We start from the raw sequence: 19,638 nt of genomic DNA on the forward strand, positions 1-19,638 counted from the left end.
GAAATGCTGTATTTTGTATACTAAATATAAACATGAACTTACTGCACCACAAGCCTAATCAAACAAATGATTTATGCTGTCAAAGTTGGCTACAGGGGGTCAACATCTTGTTAAACATCTTTGCAAGACCAAGACTGTGCACATGCTCAGTGTGGTCTGGGCTGCTTAGGGATCATCATAAATGATCAAAACAGCACAAGTCAAATAATATCTGCCAGAAGCCGATACAACAAGAATGATTAATAATCAGAATATACAGACTTCACTGGGTCCTGTGTTGTTACGTAATCTGATGTGGATTTTATAGCTTTTGTAATGTTTAATATAAACTTTCTCCAACTCTGCAGAACCAGTGGCTGCAGCAAAATAATCCTCCAAATAGAATCCCAGTTTATCTGTTTAAATCTGGCTCCCTGATCTTTGTCCCTGCAGCTGGAGTTGGAAACAGTAAAGGGGATGTAAAGGCAAAAATAAAATCCAATACAAATCTCTACACAGTCCCCGAATGCTCTACAGGGAAACAAACAAAGCTGCTTGAGTTCTGCATGGCTGGGAAGTAAGGCGGGGGCTCCCCCTGCTGTCCATAAGTATGATTGTTTCCCTGCTCAGCAGTTAGGGACCGTCTGACAATTATTATCCACAGCAGTAAATTAAGGGAGAATTTCACTGCATACAGTCAGGTTTCTTATAAAAACGGTACACATTTTTTAAATTAAAGTATATTGGAGATAGGTTTCTTTTTCATTAAATAAAGTAAAAATTGGATTTTATTTTTTTGCCTTTACATGCCCTTTAGGGGCAACTGTAGCTTCACTTTTTCATATTGTCTCTATGTATTTTCTAGCTGAAATATTTAGAGCTATGGTAACCATAGTATCTCTGGGTTCCTGGCCATGCCTCCCATATCACCACCCATAGGACTGTATTTTCCAATACAAGAAGCTAGAAAGGGGTCAATATGGGCATAGCCAGTTTAACAATGCTATTTAGAAAGAAAAGATAGATAGAAAATTGCAGCACTCCCAGGTACATTACATCTTGCACAGCAACGTTTCGGACCACACTGGTCCTTTATCAAGCTGACAAAGTATTGTCTTTGTTGACTTTGTCAGCTTAATAAAAGACCAGTGTGGTCCGAAACGTTGCTGTGCCAGATGTAAAATAAAGGCGGTTCACGAAATATGTTGGCGCTATATAAATGCATGTTAATAATAATAATGTTACCTGGGAGTGCTGCAATTTTCTATGGATTCTGGATAACAACATATGAAGGTGAACACATTGTTTTGCGTGCACCCCTTGAAAAATAAGTTCTTATGACTAAGGTGCTGGATTGTCGTTTGTATGTGTCATTCAGTGGCACAAGCTATGGGAGTACAGGGATCTGCAAGGCACAATGAAGACGTGTACTTACCGACTATGGTGGGTTTAACATTAACTTGTTTTGAGGATTACATGGATCCTTTGTGCCTGACAGTGATATGCTCTGCACCTTACAATGGAATTTTAATGTGAGACACAGTGCAGCTAGCATCAGCAAACCTAAATGTGCAAGTGCTCCATTGATTGGCCATAATTTAAGATTTAAATTGCCCTGCCCTAATACCAAATACAAAAAGGGGAGGTTGTGGGTGCAGTCCAAGGCTAAGTTAAAATGTGTTTAAATACAATGGAAGTGCTACTGACTTGGCCAATTAATCAATGCACATTCCCGGGTCCCCTGTCTCATAAGTAATTCAGTATAAATGCAAGTGCATGTGGTCACAAAAACACGGGTTTTTAGTTACAAAGTTATGATCATAAAGTTGATAAGCCACCATATCACGTCAAAGTAAACCCCACACAGTGGTCCCTAATTTGTTTACCTCTGGCCATAGTATAAGGGCTAGTCCACACGGGGAGATAGCGTCGCGTTTGCGGTCGCGGCGACAAAGCGCCGCGACAGTCGCCGCGACCGGCGCAGGCGACAGTTTTGTATGGGCGCCTATGTAAAAACGCCTGTGCTAACCACACGAGGCGATGCGCTTTTCAACAGTCGCCTGAAAAAGCCTGGCGAGGCATTTTCAGGCGACTGTTGAAAAGCGCATCGCCTCGTGTGGTTAGCACAGGCGTTTTTACATAGGCGCCCATACAAAACTGTCGCCTGCGCCGGTCGCGGCGCTTTGTCGCCGCGACCGCAAACGCGTCGCTATCTCCCCGTGTGGAATAGCCCTAAAAGGCTGGTACCTCTCTGCATAGTAGTATTACTTGTAAAGTGTGTCTCCTGACCCTTGGTTTTAGTCTGAGGGCTAAATCCTCCCCCACCACTAGCTTTTGTGGCTTTTATGAGAGAGAGAGAGAGACTGACCAAACCAACTCCCATTTTTTAAAAGCATAGGACCAACATTTGTTTAAAGGGGTGGGTATGGGGGTGCTACAAACCACATGAAGCTTAGCCTGCAGCTTCTGGCTACATTTCAAAATACAGAAAGGGGGGTTGACTTGTGGGTGCAGTCCAAGGCTAAGTTAAAATGTGTTTAAATACAATGGAAGTGCTACTGATTTTGCCAATTAATCAATGCACATTCCCTGGTCCACTGTCTCATAAGTAATTTATTATGTTGCAAGTGCATGTATCTACAAAAACAAAGGTTTTTAGTTACAAAGTTATGATCATAAAGTTGATAAACCCGGTACGGTGGTCCCTAACTTGTTTACCTCCGGTCATGATACCAGCATCACAGCTTCACCAGCAAGGAAAGAAAGACCAATACAATAGGGATGTATGGGTTAACGAGAAATCCACCCACACCCTAACCTAAGCCACCCTCTTCTAAGTCCCAACCTGGAACCAAGCTCACCTGTCGCACTGACATTACTTATATACCCGTACCCAACCTACACATCTCTTATATCACCAGAAGGGCCAGGGTGGAGCAGATACATATAAGTGCCAGCAGACAGCTGGAGGAGAAATATGGGCACCCTCATGCTCTGGACAAGCTGGGCCCACTTAAAAGTATTTTGCCAGCCCAAAACCAACCGACAAGCAGGCCCATAAGTTTTGGGCTGACTCACATATCAGTGGCGGGGCTGAAGTGTGTGTAAAGGTTCGGTTTTAGAAAGCATGAATAGTGCTTTAATCATTTTCTATAGCGACCCTGTAAAAAGCTGTTTTGTGTCAGTGTCACTTCAATAAATGAATGTCCTTTATGTCTGTGAATCGTATTTTTCTTAATTTTTTGTGAAATCAGTACATGCCATTGGTATCAGTTATATAGTTTTGGGGTTAAATATGAGTTTAAAGTGACCCTGCAAGCATTAAAGCATTTTTTTAAAGCATTTTTTTCTTTCCTCCTTTCCTATAGGGATCCAGCATTGCTCCAGTCAGCTCCATCTCTCACCAGATCTTCATTAAGTTTCACGCAGAGCATGTGGCACTGCCCTCTGGCTTCAGATTACAGTGGGCGACATAAGCGGATCAGAAAAGACTTTTTGTGAAATGTTACTTTCTTGTACTACTATGATAATAACTCTGAGAAATCCAGTAGCACATAATGATATTGAAAGGCACCAGCCTGAAAAAGATTCCACATCTTGGTGCCCAATGTAATCAGGATCAGGGCTCCATGTTTATTGTTCTTGCTATAAAGGAGAACTAAATGTTGTACATGATGTTTTGTGCTTCTGTACCAGCCCAAGGCAACCACAGCCCTTTAGCAGTAAAGATCTGTGTCTCCAAAGATGCCCCAGTAGCTCCCCATCTTCTTTTCTGCTGATTCACTGCACATGCTCTGTGCTGCTGTCACTTACTGAGTTTAGGGACCCACTCACAATATACAGTACACATAGAATAGAAATGTCACAATATAAGGCTGATTAGTAATTAATACAGATAATTACTACATGGCAGCACAGAAACCAGTGCAATTAGCATCAGAATTTATTAATCAGACCTGTAGCATCAGCTTATATTACAGGCCAACCTCATTTTCTGCTTGATTATTAGTGACGAGCCCTAAGCTTAGCTTCTCAACAGTTGCTCAGAGCCCACTGAGCATGTGAGTGTCACAGACACTTTCCAAGATGGTGACCCCCTGTGACAAGTCTGAAGTCCTGGATCATTGCTGCTATTGACAAGCTGAAACTTTAGGCTGGTGCAATAAGTTCAGTATATAAAATATGGCATTTTTAGCCACATTCATTTTCAGAGTTTAGTTCTCCTTTAAAGACTCACTATGCACTGGATAAATAAATGAATATTTAAGACTAAACAAACGTGTCCATGTTTCACTGCTTAAACCTGGGAAGTACATGATCATGAAAGGCTACTTTTAGCTCTGATATTATATACAGTAAATGCAGGACTTCTGCTTTTTGAAAATGTTTAGAGAAATAGATAGTTGGCTGGCAATTCCATCTGGTGATGTCGTTTTATTATTTTGGTGTTATTCTGAGAGAATTTGCAATTGGTTTTCATTTTTATTTATGGCTTTTGAGTTATTTCGCTTTTTATTTGGCAGCTCCTCAGATCGCTATTTGATCAATCTGGTAGCTAGGGTCCACATTACCCTAGCAACCATGCACGGATTTAGAGAGGGCCTGAATAGAAAGATGAGTAAAAAAAAAGTAGCAATAACGATATATGTGTAGCCTTATTTTTTTAGATGGGGTCAGAGACCCCCCATTTGAAGAAAAAGGCAAATAATTCAAAAGCTATAAAAAATATAAAATAAAAATACAAAAATGAAGGTCAATCGAAAAGTTTCTTAGAATTAACCATTCTATAACATACTAAAGGTTAACTTAAAGGTAAACCACCCCTTTAAGTTTTCCATTGTTTTAACCTCGTTCCAGTCCAATGGGCAACCAGCTAGGTTGAAAGTGGCTGATGCTACAGCTAATATGGGCCGTATGTGGAAGGGGTGGTTCACATTTAAGTTAACTTTTAGTATGTTATAGAATGGGCAATTCTAAGCAACTTTTCAATTGGCCTTTTTTATGGTTTTTGAATAATTAGCCTTCTTCTGACTCTTTCCATCTTTCAAATGGGGGTCACTGACCCCCATCTAAAAAAAATGCTCTGTAAGGCTACAAATGTATTGTTATTGCTACTTTTCATTACTATTCCTTCTATTCAGGTCTCTCCTAATCATATGCCAGTCTCTTATTCATATCAATGCATGGTTGCTAGGGTAATTTGGACCCTAGCAGCCATATTTCTGAAATGGCAAAATAGAGAGCTGCTCAATAAAAAGCTAAATAACTAAAAAAACACAAATAAAAACCAAATACAAATTGTCTCAGAATATCACTCTCTACATCATACTAAAAGTTAATTTAAAGGTGAACAACCCCTTTAATTCTCTAGTAAGAGAGCATTGTGGTAAAAACAAGTTCCATCAAGAAATGTTGCCACTGTAAGACGCCCCGGGAGATTTCTCCCTTCTCTTACCTCCCGGCACGTCTCCCTCCGGCTACTGGAGCACAGGCACGCACTTCTGTCACACGCACCGGCCGTGCACAAGTGAGGCAGGCATCAGTTCGCATGTGCTTGACGCTGAGCATCGGGACGCTCGGCGTCAAAACCGACGCCTGATGTCATTTTCCGGCGCAAATTTTGCAGCCAATTCTCTTTTAAAAAGGCTTTTCTCCATTTTAACAGTGCCCAAGCTGGCTTCTGTTCACTTAACTTCTGAAGCGTTATTTACTATTGGAATTTTCTGGGTTTTGACTTCTGCTGCCTGCCTCGACCCTTTTGCCTGTTTTGTGACTGGGTTTGGCCTAAATTCTTGCCAGTAGCTCTTTACGGACTTTTTACTACCAAACGCACATATTCATTGTTGGTTCCGCAGCAGAAAGCCCGTGGCCCCAAAAGGGCGTCGGTGAACACTGGAATCCACAGGGGTTTCCTTGTGCATCTGAGTGTACCTGCTGCCTTCAAGGTTCCTGATTGACAAGTACACAGCCCTGCTCCTTGGCTGTGCACTTATCTCCTTGACCTAAGTCCAATCTAATGTTGCTCTGCTTAGAAAATAAGGTTGGTGGCCAGAGATGAGTCATGTGACATTTCTCTGGTCAGTTGTAATCAGACTTTTCTCACCAACTTAATTTTCTGCTGACTGTAATAAGAAGGCCAAAATGAAGAGTAGCTGGCTCTTTCGTTTAAAGTTCATTCTATTGCTCATTTCTTGAAGGCTAGAACAAAAATAATATATTGCAAAGTGCTTAGAAGAGCGATCTCAGTTATTTTACATTTTTGAGTTAAACAACCAGTAACATAAAAAAATATTTAAAAAAAAATTGTACTGAAGGAAAAAAAAAAACACCATGACACTTTTAGCTTTAAATTCGCAAAGTCGTTATTAAGAAATAACTTACCGATTCTCCACTTGCGCTCCTCTTCAGAAACGGTGACAGGGCAACGATCCATCGTGCGGCACTCGATTTCTCCTCCCTGCCTTCTATATGAGATAGCCAGGGAGGAGAAATCGAGCACTGCAGGATGGATAGTCACCCTGTTGCCATTTCTGAAGAGGAGCGCAAGCGGAGAATCAGTAACTTATTTCTTAATAAAGACTTTGCAAATTTAAAGTTAAAAGTGTCTTGGTGGTTTTTTTTGTCAAATACAAATTTTTTAAAAACTTTTTTTTATGTTACTGGTCCTTTCACTTTTAGTATGCTATAGAGAGCAATATTCTAAGGCGTTTTGCAATTGGTTTTCATTTTTTATTATTGGTTTTATTATTATTATTTATGTTTTTTGGGTTATTTAGCTTTTTATTCAGCAGCTCTCCAGTTTGCAGTTTCAGCAATTGGATTCAAATTACCCTAACAACCATGCATTGATTGGAATAAGAGACTGGAATATGAATAGGAGAGGCCTGGATAGAAAGATGAGTAATACAAAGTAGCAATAACAATAAATGTGTAGCTGTACAGAACATTTGTTTTTAGAGGGGGTCACTGACCCCCATTTTAGAGTTGGGAAGGATCAGAAGAAGAAGGCAAATAATTCAAAAACTATAAAAATTAAACAATGAAGACAAATTGAAAAGTTGCTTAGAATTGAGCATTCTATGACATACGAAAAGTTAACTTAATGGTCAACCACCGCTTTAAGTACAGTGGTTGCTCAGGCTGTTAGTGTGAAGCCCATCTTTGCTCAGGACTCAGGGCAGCAGAAGCATAAGAGGTAACAGAAAACAAGAGGATCCAGGGCAGGAAATGAGAATTAACTCTTTTGTCTGGGACCCCACTGAGTGTTAGGGGACTACACCTCACAGTTTGGGAACCTCTAAATTATTGGCTGAGCAGGGGTGATAATGGCCACTCTGCCGCTGCCCCCTTCCAAGTGCTCACCTTTTAGCCCCAAGAGGAAGAGGAGGGGGTCCATAATGTCAACAGAGGGGTTGGAGACGAATTTCAGCCAATCAGTGCTGGCTTCACCCATCGCAACACTTTGCCAGGTGTAAATTCACCTGGACAACGCTAATTCATGAAGTTGCGCACAGGATAACGAACGCTGGCGAAGTTGCGCTTGTGAAAATACACTCAGCAGTTTGAAGTTGCTCTAACGTTGGCTAATTAGCATACGGCTTCAGTTAAAGTACAATGGACGTATATGCTGCAGCAAATACATTACACTACACAAGGCCAGGGAACCTTAATAAAATGATATAGAGTTGTTATATTGCTCTACACATGTGCCCACTGTATAGTTTAGGTGCCATATGTTAGCAAATGTAGGGGGAAAGGAGGGGAGCCCCAATACATTTTTTCAATCTTTTTCACCCTATCACCTTGTAAAAAGAAAAAGACTCCAGTGTTTTTTGGGACTTTCAAATTTAAACTTTTTTTTTTGAGGAAGTCCTATCTTCTCTACTTCACTTCGCCTGGTCTGAGGTGGCAAAGGCAAATCTGGCGATAGAGGTAACGGTCAGTAATTGCATCTTAGTGAATTTGCATAGTAATGATCTTTCCCCAGAGTGAAAATTCACCTGGCGTTAGAGTGCGAAGTTGCGCCAGAGTCTATCTCCTTGGCGGAATTATGCCAGCGAATTTTCGCCAGCGTTAGCCACTTTGGCCTTTAGTAAATTTCCCACATAGTGAGCAATGAATTTAGACAACTTGGAATCCTGGGTACTGCCACTGAGCCACGGCTTTACGGCCACTATAAAGCCACTGTATGAATCATCTTTGAGCTTGGATACCCCCAATGCAGCATTCTTCTGTTTAGGAGGCCATGATAGATTGTCCAGTGTTTAGCAGCATACGGTATATCAAATGGCAGTATTGGACTTGGTTGTCCAGGGCCCACTGGGGCTTCCATCCCAATCATGAGCTCTGCCCAAGTGTTACCATGCCACCCCCATATGCCTTTAACTTGTGACCACCATCAGGGGGAGCAGCAGGCCCACAGTATTACAGAAGCAGGGCTCACAAGGACAAGGCCCAAGGGTTTTTTCCCAGTGTCCCTCTGGCCACCCAGGCCCAGTAAGTTATAGTTCATGCCTCCCAACTGTCCAGTTTTTCACAGCACAGCTCAACCCAAAGTCCTGGATTGTTACTGAAATGTCCAAAGTTTCTCTTTGATCTCCTGCACTGAACAGCCAGAAAATGATACAAAGTTACTAACTTAATTGGCTTTTGGCAGAGAGCCCAGAACAGATACTTAGTTACTTTTCTAACAATTTCAGAAATGAAAAGAAACAATCGTAACATTTTTTCTCTTGGGAAAACTGATTTGCAGCTTAAAGGGCAATTCACCTTCATTAGCAAAACTGTAACAACACATAAAAACCACAGAAATGTGTTCAAACTTTCATAAGCTGCCAAGTTTTGTAAAATGAACATGGTAATTAGGGGGTGTGGCCACAAAAACAGGAGCGGTCAAAAAAATATCTCTGCGGCAAAACTTTTTATCCTGCTTTCTATTTCCTAAATGTTGGGAGGTATGATAGTTAGATTACTGGACAATATATAATGGATATAATTCAGATCCTATTGTCCCGCACAGTTGTCAGACAACCTTCCCAATGTGGCCCCACACGTGGATAACACAATGATCAGACCACATAACACCTAGTAGTAACCTGTCCAGTGTCTGTCTGCTAATTAGGATGTAAATAAGGGCCAATCAACTACCCACTCTAACAGAAGGAAGGGCTCAACCAGTGTATTTGTGACGTGCTACAGTTACAGTCACTTGTCGGATCAGGATAACAGACAGGAACAAGTGACAGAGTTAACTGGGGCAGGTCACCTTTAATTTATCTTTTAATGTTATAGAATGGCTTATTCTAAGAAATTTTCAATTACTCCTCATTTTTTCTTTTTTATGGGGTTTAAATTAGGGATGCACCGAATCCACTATTTTGGATTCGGCGGAACCCCTGAATCCTTTGTGAAGGATTCAGCCGAATACCGAACCAAAATTTTCATATGCAAAGGGGTGGGAAGGGGAAAACAATTTTACTTCCTTGTTTTGTGACCAAAAAGTCACATGATTTCCCTCCCCACCCCTAATTTGCATACGCAACTTAGGATTCGGATTCGGTTCGGCCAGGCAGAAGGATTCGGCCGAATCCAAATCCTGCTGGAAAAGGCCGAATCCCGAACCGAATCCTGGATTCGGTGCATCCCTAGTTTAAATTATTTGCCTTCTTTTTCTGACTCTTTCCAGCTTTTAAATGAGGGTCACTGACCCCATCTATAAACAAATGCTCTGTAAAGCTGTTCATAGACACAAAGATCCGATTGTACGAATCGAGGATTCGTACGATATTCGGACCGTGTGGAGAGTCCCGACATTTTTTGTCCGGCGGAGATCGGTCGTTTGGTCGATCGACCGGTTAGAAAATTTCTGTGGTTGCTGATAATATTTCTGCCTGTATCGCCGATCATATGATTTTCAGTGGGAGACTGTCACTAGCTTTGTCTATCGTACGATTGCTGTCAGGGGCAGGACATCCGCTGATCTGTTCTTTTCTACTTTATTTGGTCGGAATGGTAAGACTTTGATCTGAATATTTAGTGGCAGGTCAGGAGATGGGAAAGTCCGATCGTACATTGATTCGTACGATTAAATCTTTGCGTCTGTGGCCAGCTTAAGGCTACAAATGTATTGTTATTGCTACTTTTTATTACTCATCTTTCTATTCAGGCCTCTCCTATTCATATTCCAGTCTCTTATTCAAATCAATGCATGGTTGCTAGGGGAATTCAGACCTTAACAACCAGATTGCTGAAACTGCAAACTGGAGAGCTGCTGAATAAAAAACGAAATAACTCAAAAACCACAAATAATAAAATATAAAAACCCATTGCAAATTGTCTCAGAATATCCCTCTCTACGTCATAGTAAAAGGGGAATAACCTTTAAATAACGCCCAGCGATATAATACAACAATAAAAACAGGCAAGTAATGATCCACCGGCGGGAGGTGTTTTTACTGTAAACGTTCAAGTGCTGCTGAACTACAACTTGCAGCCCATGGACAGCAGAAGGCGCAGGCGGCTGTGACAGAAGGAGCCGCGGGCTGTAGATTCCTGGTTCCGCCATTGGCCGCACTCCCAGCCGGACCCGTCCGCTTGTCCTACTACTACATCCTCTTCACTGGAAGGCGGCTGGCAAATGGCTTGCTCCCGATTGGCTGCCTCTGGAGAAAAAGGGCTGCGCCCTGTGTTCTGATTGGTTCCTTCCTGTGCTCTGATTGGTCCCTCCCATGTGTATTCCGGACAGGGAACTAGCGGCTTGGGTGGAATTCGCCTTATTTGGACGGTGAGTTATTTTACAGCCCGGGGCGACTTCCTGTAGGGTGTGTGACGGGGGAGAGAACAGACCAGGGACCAAGGAACCAGCGTAACTTCTTATAGGTGTGTGTGAGGCTACGTCTCCCTGTGCAGCGTCTGTATGTAATGTCTGTATGTAATATATATGTACACATGTAATGTCTGTATGTAATATATATGTACACACACACACAGAGAAGTTAGTAAGGGGGCTGGGGAGTGAATGGGGTGCGGTCCAGTGAATAGGGGTACGAGGAGCTTATCAGTGACTCTCTTTCTTCCTTCCCATCGTGCAGGATCCAATATGTCCAAGTCCCTGAAGAAGATAGTGGAGGAGAGCAGGGAGAAGAATGTGCCTGATATTGATATGTGCGACAGGGGCATCGCTAACATGTTGGATGTGCCCGGCCTGTGTAAGTGCTGCACTACTTCCTGCTTCCTCTGGGGGGCTCTCAGGAGCACAGTCATGGGGCAACCCACTGATACACTACGGGACAACCCACTGATACATTAGGGGGCAACCCACTGATATACTATGGGGCAAATTCACTAAAGGGCAAAGTGGCTAATTCGCCAGCGTGACGTCATTTTGTTACTTCGCCCAACGGGCACTGCCGTAAATTCGCTAGCGAAGTGGACCTACTCTAGCGCTATTTCGCACCCTTATGCCAGGCGAAGTTGCGCTATGGCGAATGGGACGTAACTACGCTAATTCACTAACCTGCGCATTTTACTGAACGTTACCTCTTGCGCCAGACTTGCCTTCGCCACCTCAGACCAGGCGAAGTTCAAAACAATAGATAGGAGTTTGTCCAAAAATAGTTGAAATTTTTTCTAAGTCCCAAAAAACGCTGGTGTCTTTTCCTTTTTTAAGGGTGATAGGCTGAAAAAGATCGTACATTTTTTTGGAGGTACTTTCCTTCCCCCCTACATTTCCTAACATATGGCAACGATACAGTGGGCACATGTGTAGGGCAATAGAACACCTTTTTTTATACTTTAAAGGTTTCCTGGGCTTGTGTAATGTAGTTGTTGCAGCATATACGGCCATTATATTTTAACTTCGCACCGTATGCAAACAAGGCATCACTAGCGTAATTTGCTTTGATTTACGCAACTTCACTACCATTCGCTTCCCTGAGTGCAACCTTGCATTTTAGTGAATTTGCGTAGCGCTGGCGAAACTACGTCTGGTGAAGTGCACCAAAGCTGTCGCAACTTCGGATCTTAGTGAATTTGCCCCACTATAACTCTCCCAGGGGCACATTGTCTACTCCAGGAGTGCCCATAATTTACTAATGTGAGGTCTACTTTTAGTGATGATGTCCCATTATGATCTACATCCATAATAGCATTGTTACCATTCTGTTCCATGGAAAATATTACTTAAATATTACATTGATTTAGGAGAGAATTTATATTGCTGTATTTTAACAAACAACTATTTCTTATGTAACCTTAACATAATAAATATCTGAATGAAAAGCATGAAACAAGGGGGTGATTTAGACAAGCTGTTTGTTGACAGTGTCTGAGATCTACTGATCACCAGCTAAAGGTCTACTAGTAGATCCCGATCTACCATTTGGGCACCCCTGGTCTACTCCTTGTGGTGCCAAAACTGAAATGCCTACTCCTGCCAGTCACCAAAAGTTGTTGTGATAACTTCTACAGCACCCACCAACAGCTGCAAGGCATGCCCTGCTGGCACTCAGCACAGTTACAATAGTAACATACTTCCATAGTTACATAGCTAAATCGGGTTGAAAAAGACAAAGTCCATCAAATTCTACCCCTCCAAATGAAAACCCAGCATCCATACACACACCCCTCCCTACTCTCAGATAAATTGTATATATCCATATCTATACTAACTATAGAGCTTAGTATCACAATAGCCTTTGATATTATGTCTGTCCAAGAAATCATCCAAGCCTTTCTTATAGTCATTAACTGAATCAGCATCACAACATTACCCGGCAGTGCATTCCACAACCTCACTGTCCTGACTGTGAAGAACCCTCTACGTTGCTTCAAATGAAAGTTCTTTTCTTCTAGTCTAAAGGGGTGGCCTCTGGTACGGTGATCCACTTTATGGGTAAAAAGTCCCCTGCTATTTGTCTATAATGTCCTCTAATGTACTTGTAAAGTCTAATCATGTCCCCTCGCAAGCGCCTTTTTTTCCAGAGAAACCAATCCCAACCTTGACAGTCTACCCTCATAATTTAAGTCTTCCATCCCTCTAACCAATTTAGTTGCACGTCTCTGCACTCTCTCCAGCTCATTTATATCCCTCTTAAGGACTGGAGTCCAAAACTGCACTGCATACTCCAGATGAGGCCTCACCAGGGACCTATAAAGAGGCAGAATTATGTTTTCGTCCCTTGAGTTAATGCCCTTTTTTATGCAAAAAAAAACAGGGCCAGATTTACATAGCGGGCACCCCTAGGCCCGCTGGCGTTTTTGGCCCCGGTTTTATTCGTGCAAATTTTCATTTGAACCAGAGCAATAGTAATTGATGCACAGGAGATTTAAAAAACTTTTATTTCCTGCACATCCCTATTGTTTCTGAACCAGTGTTGGTGTGGTTGGGCATGCTGCCCCCTAAAATCCTGCCGCTGTAGGCCAGGGCCTTGGTGGCCTTTTCCACAAATCCAGGCTTGATAGTAACCCCAATGCACAAGAAATTCAAGCAAAGCTCTACTATACCAATTACTTGTTGTAGTGTCGGGTGCAAGCTGCTGGTCTAACTGGCAAGGGCCCACGTACTGTATAACCCGAACACAAACTCGCTGCAGAACTCCGAATAGTAACCCAAATGACACCCACTGAAAGTTGCAATGAGAGTAACAGCAATAAACCCTCTTAGCAAATGTTGAAATTAGCAGTGTATGCCCTTTTGGTACCCAGTACATCATTCCTTTCCTCTTCTGGCACAAACCGGAACATATAACGGAACATATAACGGAACATATAACGGAACATATAACGGAACATATAACGGAACATATAACGGAACATATAACGGAACATATAACGGAACATATAACGGAAAAGGTCTTCAATAGAACAGTAACAATCAAAAAATTAAAGTGGTTTTAAGTAATAAAAAGATAATGCAGTGTTACCCTGCACTGGTAAAACTACTGTGTTTGCTTCAAAAACACTACTATTCAGATAGTAAAAGAGTTGGGGAGCAACACAAGCATGTAAAATGTTCCTGGGAACTATTGGCTATTAGTAGCCCCTATGTGGACTGACAGCCTTCAGGAGGCTCCATTTTGCAGTATATCTGTTTTTTATGCAACCAAATGACATTACTTTAAATAATTTTTTTTGTGTTACTGTTCCTTTAACTCCCAAGGAATAGAACACCAAAGAGTGTGTGTTTTGCTTGCAGAAAGGCACAATTTATATCTTTTGACACCCTCTAAAATGTGCTTAACCCATCGATGACATGTTTGTCAGCCATAATAATTAAATGATGGCTCATCAGCCTGTCTGTAGGCTCCACAGACTACTTCAGTATGACACCACCCAATAGCTGGAGCAATGTGTTCCCCTTCTGGCATTTACTGCGCTATGAATAAGTACTGTTCTTCTCTAGGGGAAAGAAGGGGTAAGGGGTTTAGAGGGTGCTATTGTTTTCATGGGCACCAGAACGGCAATTGCCACACCTTTCGGTGTTTGTTGAAAAAGGCACCTTTCAGTTCTGTCAATTCTATCCTTTCTGGCACCCACTGAAAGGTGCAGCACTTTCCTCTTGTGGCATCTATTAAAAATAACAGTCCTTATCCTTTACAGTAAAAGGTACAGCGCTAATCCCATGTGGTGTCCAATTAAAAGCACCTAGTGGGACACCTAGTGAAAGGTGCAGCACATTACTTGTCTAATAAATTGCACAAAATAAACATTTTCACAGCACATCCTCCAAAGCATACTAGGGAACGTTACCAGCAAGTATACAGCTTTCTGCATGCATTCCACAGACAGCAGTGACGTTTAAACAGCTTTATTTACATTAAAGGGGTGGTTCACCTTTGAGTAAACTTTTTGTATGTTATAGACTGGACAAGCATTATTTTCTATAGTTTTTTTTAATTATTTCCCTTCTTCTTCTGACTATCCAACTTTCCAATGGGGTTGCCTGGCCCCATCTAAAAACAAGTGCTCTGCAAACCTACACATTTATTTACTTATTACTCATCTTTCTATTCAGGCCTCTCCTTTTCATATTCCAGATCCTCATTCAAATCAAGGCCTGGTTGCTAGGGTAATTTGGACCTAAGCAACCAGTTTGCTGAAATTGCAAACTGGAGAGCTGCTGAATAAAAAGCTAAATGACTCAAAAAATACAAATAAACCAATTGCAAATTGTCTCCGAATATCACTCTAAGTTAACACAAAAGTGAACAGCCCCTTTCATATCTCCTATAATAGGGAACGTTGCAATTTACAATTTAGTGTTTGATCCTCACCCGGTGCAAGTAAAATAATCTTGGGTCTCTTTCATGGTCTAGTTAAACACTTGTAAATCAGTCACGATGAAATGGTTATGGAATTAGATGGTATTTAGATTAAATGGAATTAATGGTATTTAGAAAACTGTGAATATGTTGCGTAGTTTGTCTTGCAGAATAAAACAATATTATGTTCATTCCAATATGTCTATTTCAAGTAATCGCTTGATTATTGCTGTTTAGTGACTTGAGCTCTGTGATTCCTTGAAATCTTTTAATAAGGAATTATTGTTCCTAGGGATGCACCAAATCCAGAATTCATTTTTTACCGTGTGCTGTGCTCATGGGTCTCTTTCCTCCTCCTTTCCCTAGTTTACATATGAAAATGATGGTTCTAATTTGGTTCAGGATTCGGCCGAATCTTTCACAAAGGATTTGAGATTTTTTTACACTATTTTAGCATTCCTAATAGTTCCATGTCAAAGCAGTATGACAGCCCCCACTCCTACACATATTATGTATAAACTGATAATAGTACATGAAAAATGCAGGTATCCAACATTGCAATGCACTGACTTATTTTTTCCTTCTTTTACAGTCACCCTGTCTCACATCACACAGTTAATTCTAAGCCATAACAAGCTCACAAGTAAGTACCTTTGTTGTTGCATTCTTTGTGTTCCTTTATTTAAGGTCCCAGCTGCTGTGGGACCTGTTATCCAGAATGCTCAGGACCCGGGGTTTTCTGGATCTTTCTGTATTTTTTAAGTCTACTAGAAAATCATGTATATATCAAATAAATTGGGTAATAGGCTGTTTTTTCTTCCAATAAGGATTAATTATATTTTAGTTGGGATCAAGTACAAGCTACTGTTTTATTATTAATGGATCTTTGCATTATTTAACAATCTGTTTAATGGGCAAAATCAACCTGATCCAATCAGCTGGTACCTGGTCTGGACCACCTAGGGGGGTCCTTGCAAACTTATTAGTCAAGGACTGCATCTGTAGCCTGATGCAGAACGTCAGTTAAAGTATTTTCTGCCCAGTCGATGTGTTACTGAACCACAATTTAATATGGTATGGAGAAGAGTGTCCAGAGTGACTGAGCCAGCAGAACTAATAGTGTTCACTAGAATATTTACACCCTTCCTCCCTTCCTTTGGTGAAAAGAAATTAGTTTTAGAGGTAAAACTCTGCTTTGCTGCTCCACATGGTAATCTATAGTGCAGAACCTGTGAAATAGGTATTTGTTAAAACACAAGGCCCTTACAAACAGTGATGATCTCAAGTGATTTCTCTGGATATCCCAAAATAATCCCAAAAAGAAAGAATTATGAGAGGATACCACAGTTTACCACTGAAATTTCTGTTTTAATGGAATAGGCATTAGGTTGAAGCTCACTCAATGGCCTTTAACAAGGCCACACTAACTGCCAATGAGATACCATTTTTGCTCCTCAAAGTTCCCTTTTCATGAAAAACCCAGTGGTTGTGACCTATGTGTTAAAGGGATTGTTCACCTTTATGTTAGCTTTTTAGTATGTTTTAGAATGGCTGATTCTAAGCAACTTTTCAATTGGTCTTCATTTTTTCTTTTTTTTATATATTTGGGATAATTTGCCTTCATCTTGTCACTCTTTCCAGCTTTCAAACGGGGTCACTAATTATTTCTACTTTTTATTACTCATCTTTCTATTCAGGCCTCTCCTATTCAAATTCCAGTCTGTTATTCAAATCAATGCATGGTTGCTAGTGTAATTTGGACACTAGCAACCAGATTACTGAAACTGCAAACCGGAGAGCTGTTAAGTAAAAAGCTAAATACCGTATATACTAGAGCAGTGGTCCCCAACCAGTAGCTCGCGAGCAACATGTTGCTCTCCAACCCCTTGGATGTTGCTCCCAGTGGCCTCAAAGCAGGTGCTTATTTTTGAATTCCAGGCTTGTTTGGTTGCATAAAAAGCAGGTGTCCTGCCAAAGAGAGTCTCCTGTGGGCTACCAGTCCATTTAGGGTCTACCAAACAGCCAATAACAGCCCTTATTTGACATCTCCGTGGACTTTTTTATGCTTATGTTGCTCCCCAACTCTTTTTTACATTTAAATGTGGCTCACGAGTAAAAAAGGTTGGGGACCCCTGTACTAGAGTATAAGCCGAGTTTTTCAGCATCCAAAATGTGCTGAAAAAGTCTACCTCGGCTTATACTCGAGTCAATGGGCAGTAGCTGAGATTGCAGTCACTTTTAATCATTCCTATACCAACAGTTCGCTTGGGGAGAGACTGCAATATCATACAGCGCCCTCTATTGGTTATATGAAAGATTAACAGTGACTGCAATATCACACAGCGCCATCTGTTGGTTATATGAAAGAATAACAGTGACTGCAATATCACACAGCGCCATCTGTTGGTTATATGAAAGATTAACAGTGACTGCAATATCACACAGCGCCCTCTGTTGGTTATATGAAGGATTAAAAGTGATGGCAATATCACACAGCGCCCTCTGTTGGTTATACGAAAGATTAACAGTGTTGGCAATATCACACAGCACCCTCTGCACCTGGTAGTGGGACAGTGGGACAATGCACACAGTAATTCGTTTGGCAATTCTCTGTAACCATCAACTTTGCAAAGAAGTCCGGTTGATCGCTGGGGTCGCTTCGGCGGAATGTGCGCTGCTGGGAGGCAGGGCTGTAGTTGTGTCTAGGCTTATACTCGAGTCAATACGTTTTCGTAGGTAAAATTAGGTACCTCGGCTTATACTCGGGTCTACTTATACTCGAGTATATACGGTAACTCAAAAACCACAAATAGAAAATGAAAACCAATGGCAAATTGTCTCAGAATATCACTCTCTACATCATACTACGATCGAATTACAATCAATTTGCCCCCAAAAAACTTCAGTTTTTCAAAGTCCACCAAATGACTCCAAATAGATTCTAGGAGGTCCCCCATAGGCTAAAACAGCAATTTGGCAGGTTTTAGATGGCGAATGGTCAAAGTTTTTATGAGACAGTACATGATAAATTTCGAATAGTCACATTTTTTTCAAATCAAATTTTGGCCTATTTGAAGTACACAAAAATTCAAATTGTTTTACTTCGAATTTTCACTTTGACCCTTGATAAATCTGCCCCCAAAAGTTAATTTAAAGGTGAACATCCCCTTGAAGCACCAGGCACCTTTACTATGCATTTCAAGTTAACAAATTGCCATTAGGGCATTTTCTGGGCAGAAGCTGAATTTTAAAGCATTTTGAAGAACATTTGCAAAGTTCTAACAAAACAATTTGAGTCTTTTTTGGTTCCTTTGTGTGACTGAGCCTATGTGAGCTACGATGTGTTTTTCTGATCTCTGTTGACATAGAGGGCCTAACTTATACATTTGATGTGTTCGTAAACGTTATTGCTTTGTCCCTTCTGAGCCTTTGAATAAATGGTTGAAACTGTATCAGAATGACAGTGAATGCTCTTTAAATAGGCAAAGATGCAAAAGCCATCAAGTTATTGCTTTGACACTTTGCAGATAGATTCCCAATGAAATTCTAAAAAAAAGGATATGAGTTTTATACTAATTCCCAAAAATAGTAGCGTTATTTCTGTAATTTAGATTGTAAGCTCATTGGGGAAACTGAAATGTACTGTTTAGTTTCAACCAATATCTTGTGGTGACCTAACTAATTATGTGCACCCTGTTCAGCAGCCTCTCGCTATTTTTTCCTCTGTAGGCTAATTTCACCATTATTATTATTATTCGTTATTTATATGACACTGACTTGTTACACGGCACTTTACAGAAAGACAAGAGATTGCTCATCATTCACATCATTAGACTTATTAGTAGGTGAAGCTCCTATTAGCCTGTACGGCTTGTAGTCCGCTGACACAGAACCCTCTGTCTTGGTGGAACAGGATCTTATTACCGCTCGTTGTTCGATACCTGTCAAGAGAAATAACATTAAACTGCCATTTGCCTGGCTCTGAAATGCCCAGGTTCATATTTCATGAGTTTTAGACATTTTTGACCTAATCCACTAAACTATATTAATTAACTGTCTCCATAGATGACACTCGAAACACTCTGGCAGAGGCTGCTGAAATGTTTTTCTAAGGTCAAATTAGCATCTTTTGCTATTTTTGTGGCATTTGAATTAATGCTTTTGTCACTGATTTTCTAGATCTTGCATAAATATGTCCAATTGACTGGTGTATAAATATGCAAGGAAAAGGCTTCGGCGTGTGCTGTTACTATACTGCTCCTATGTGGTATTTATTTACATTCATCCTGCACTGTATAAGAGACATGATTTGCAGCATAAAAGTTTAAACAAGTATCCTGCTATTTAGCCCTAAGGGCAGAGACACACGCTGCTATTTCGGGTAATTTGTGATAAATCG

General features: G+C 41.0%; 2 protein-coding genes across 3 annotated transcripts in view; both read left to right on the forward strand.

Annotated features, from left to right (window-relative positions):
* Positions 1-3,492, forward strand: part of LOC108718474 (cubilin) — a 129,301-nt gene extending 125,809 nt beyond the window's left edge. The window contains exon 67 of the mRNA XM_041565871.1: positions 3,348-3,492. Coding sequence (XP_041421805.1) covers positions 3,348-3,455 — 108 coding nt within the window. The 3' untranslated portion in view covers positions 3,456-3,492. The remainder of the gene's footprint in view (positions 1-3,347) is intronic.
* A 7,127-nt stretch (positions 3,493-10,619) lies between these two features.
* The window catches only part of rsu1.L (Ras suppressor protein 1 L homeolog), an 86,592-nt gene continuing 77,573 nt past the window's right edge, over positions 10,620-19,638 (forward strand). Inside the window, exons 1-3 of one of the 2 annotated variants that reach the window (XM_018266478.2) lie at positions 10,620-10,762; positions 11,070-11,186; positions 15,832-15,882. In XM_018266478.2, coding sequence (XP_018121967.1) covers positions 11,078-11,186; positions 15,832-15,882 — 160 coding nt within the window. In that variant the 5' untranslated portion in view covers positions 10,620-10,762; positions 11,070-11,077. Of the gene's footprint in view, positions 10,858-11,069; positions 11,187-15,831; positions 15,883-19,638 lie in introns of both variants that reach the window. The other variant, XM_018266477.2, reaches the window with a different exon arrangement.

The sequence above is a fragment of the Xenopus laevis genome, chromosome 6L (genome assembly GCF_017654675.1).
Source record: "Xenopus laevis strain J_2021 chromosome 6L, Xenopus_laevis_v10.1, whole genome shotgun sequence".
Lineage (NCBI taxonomy): Eukaryota > Metazoa > Chordata > Amphibia > Anura > Pipidae > Xenopus > Xenopus laevis.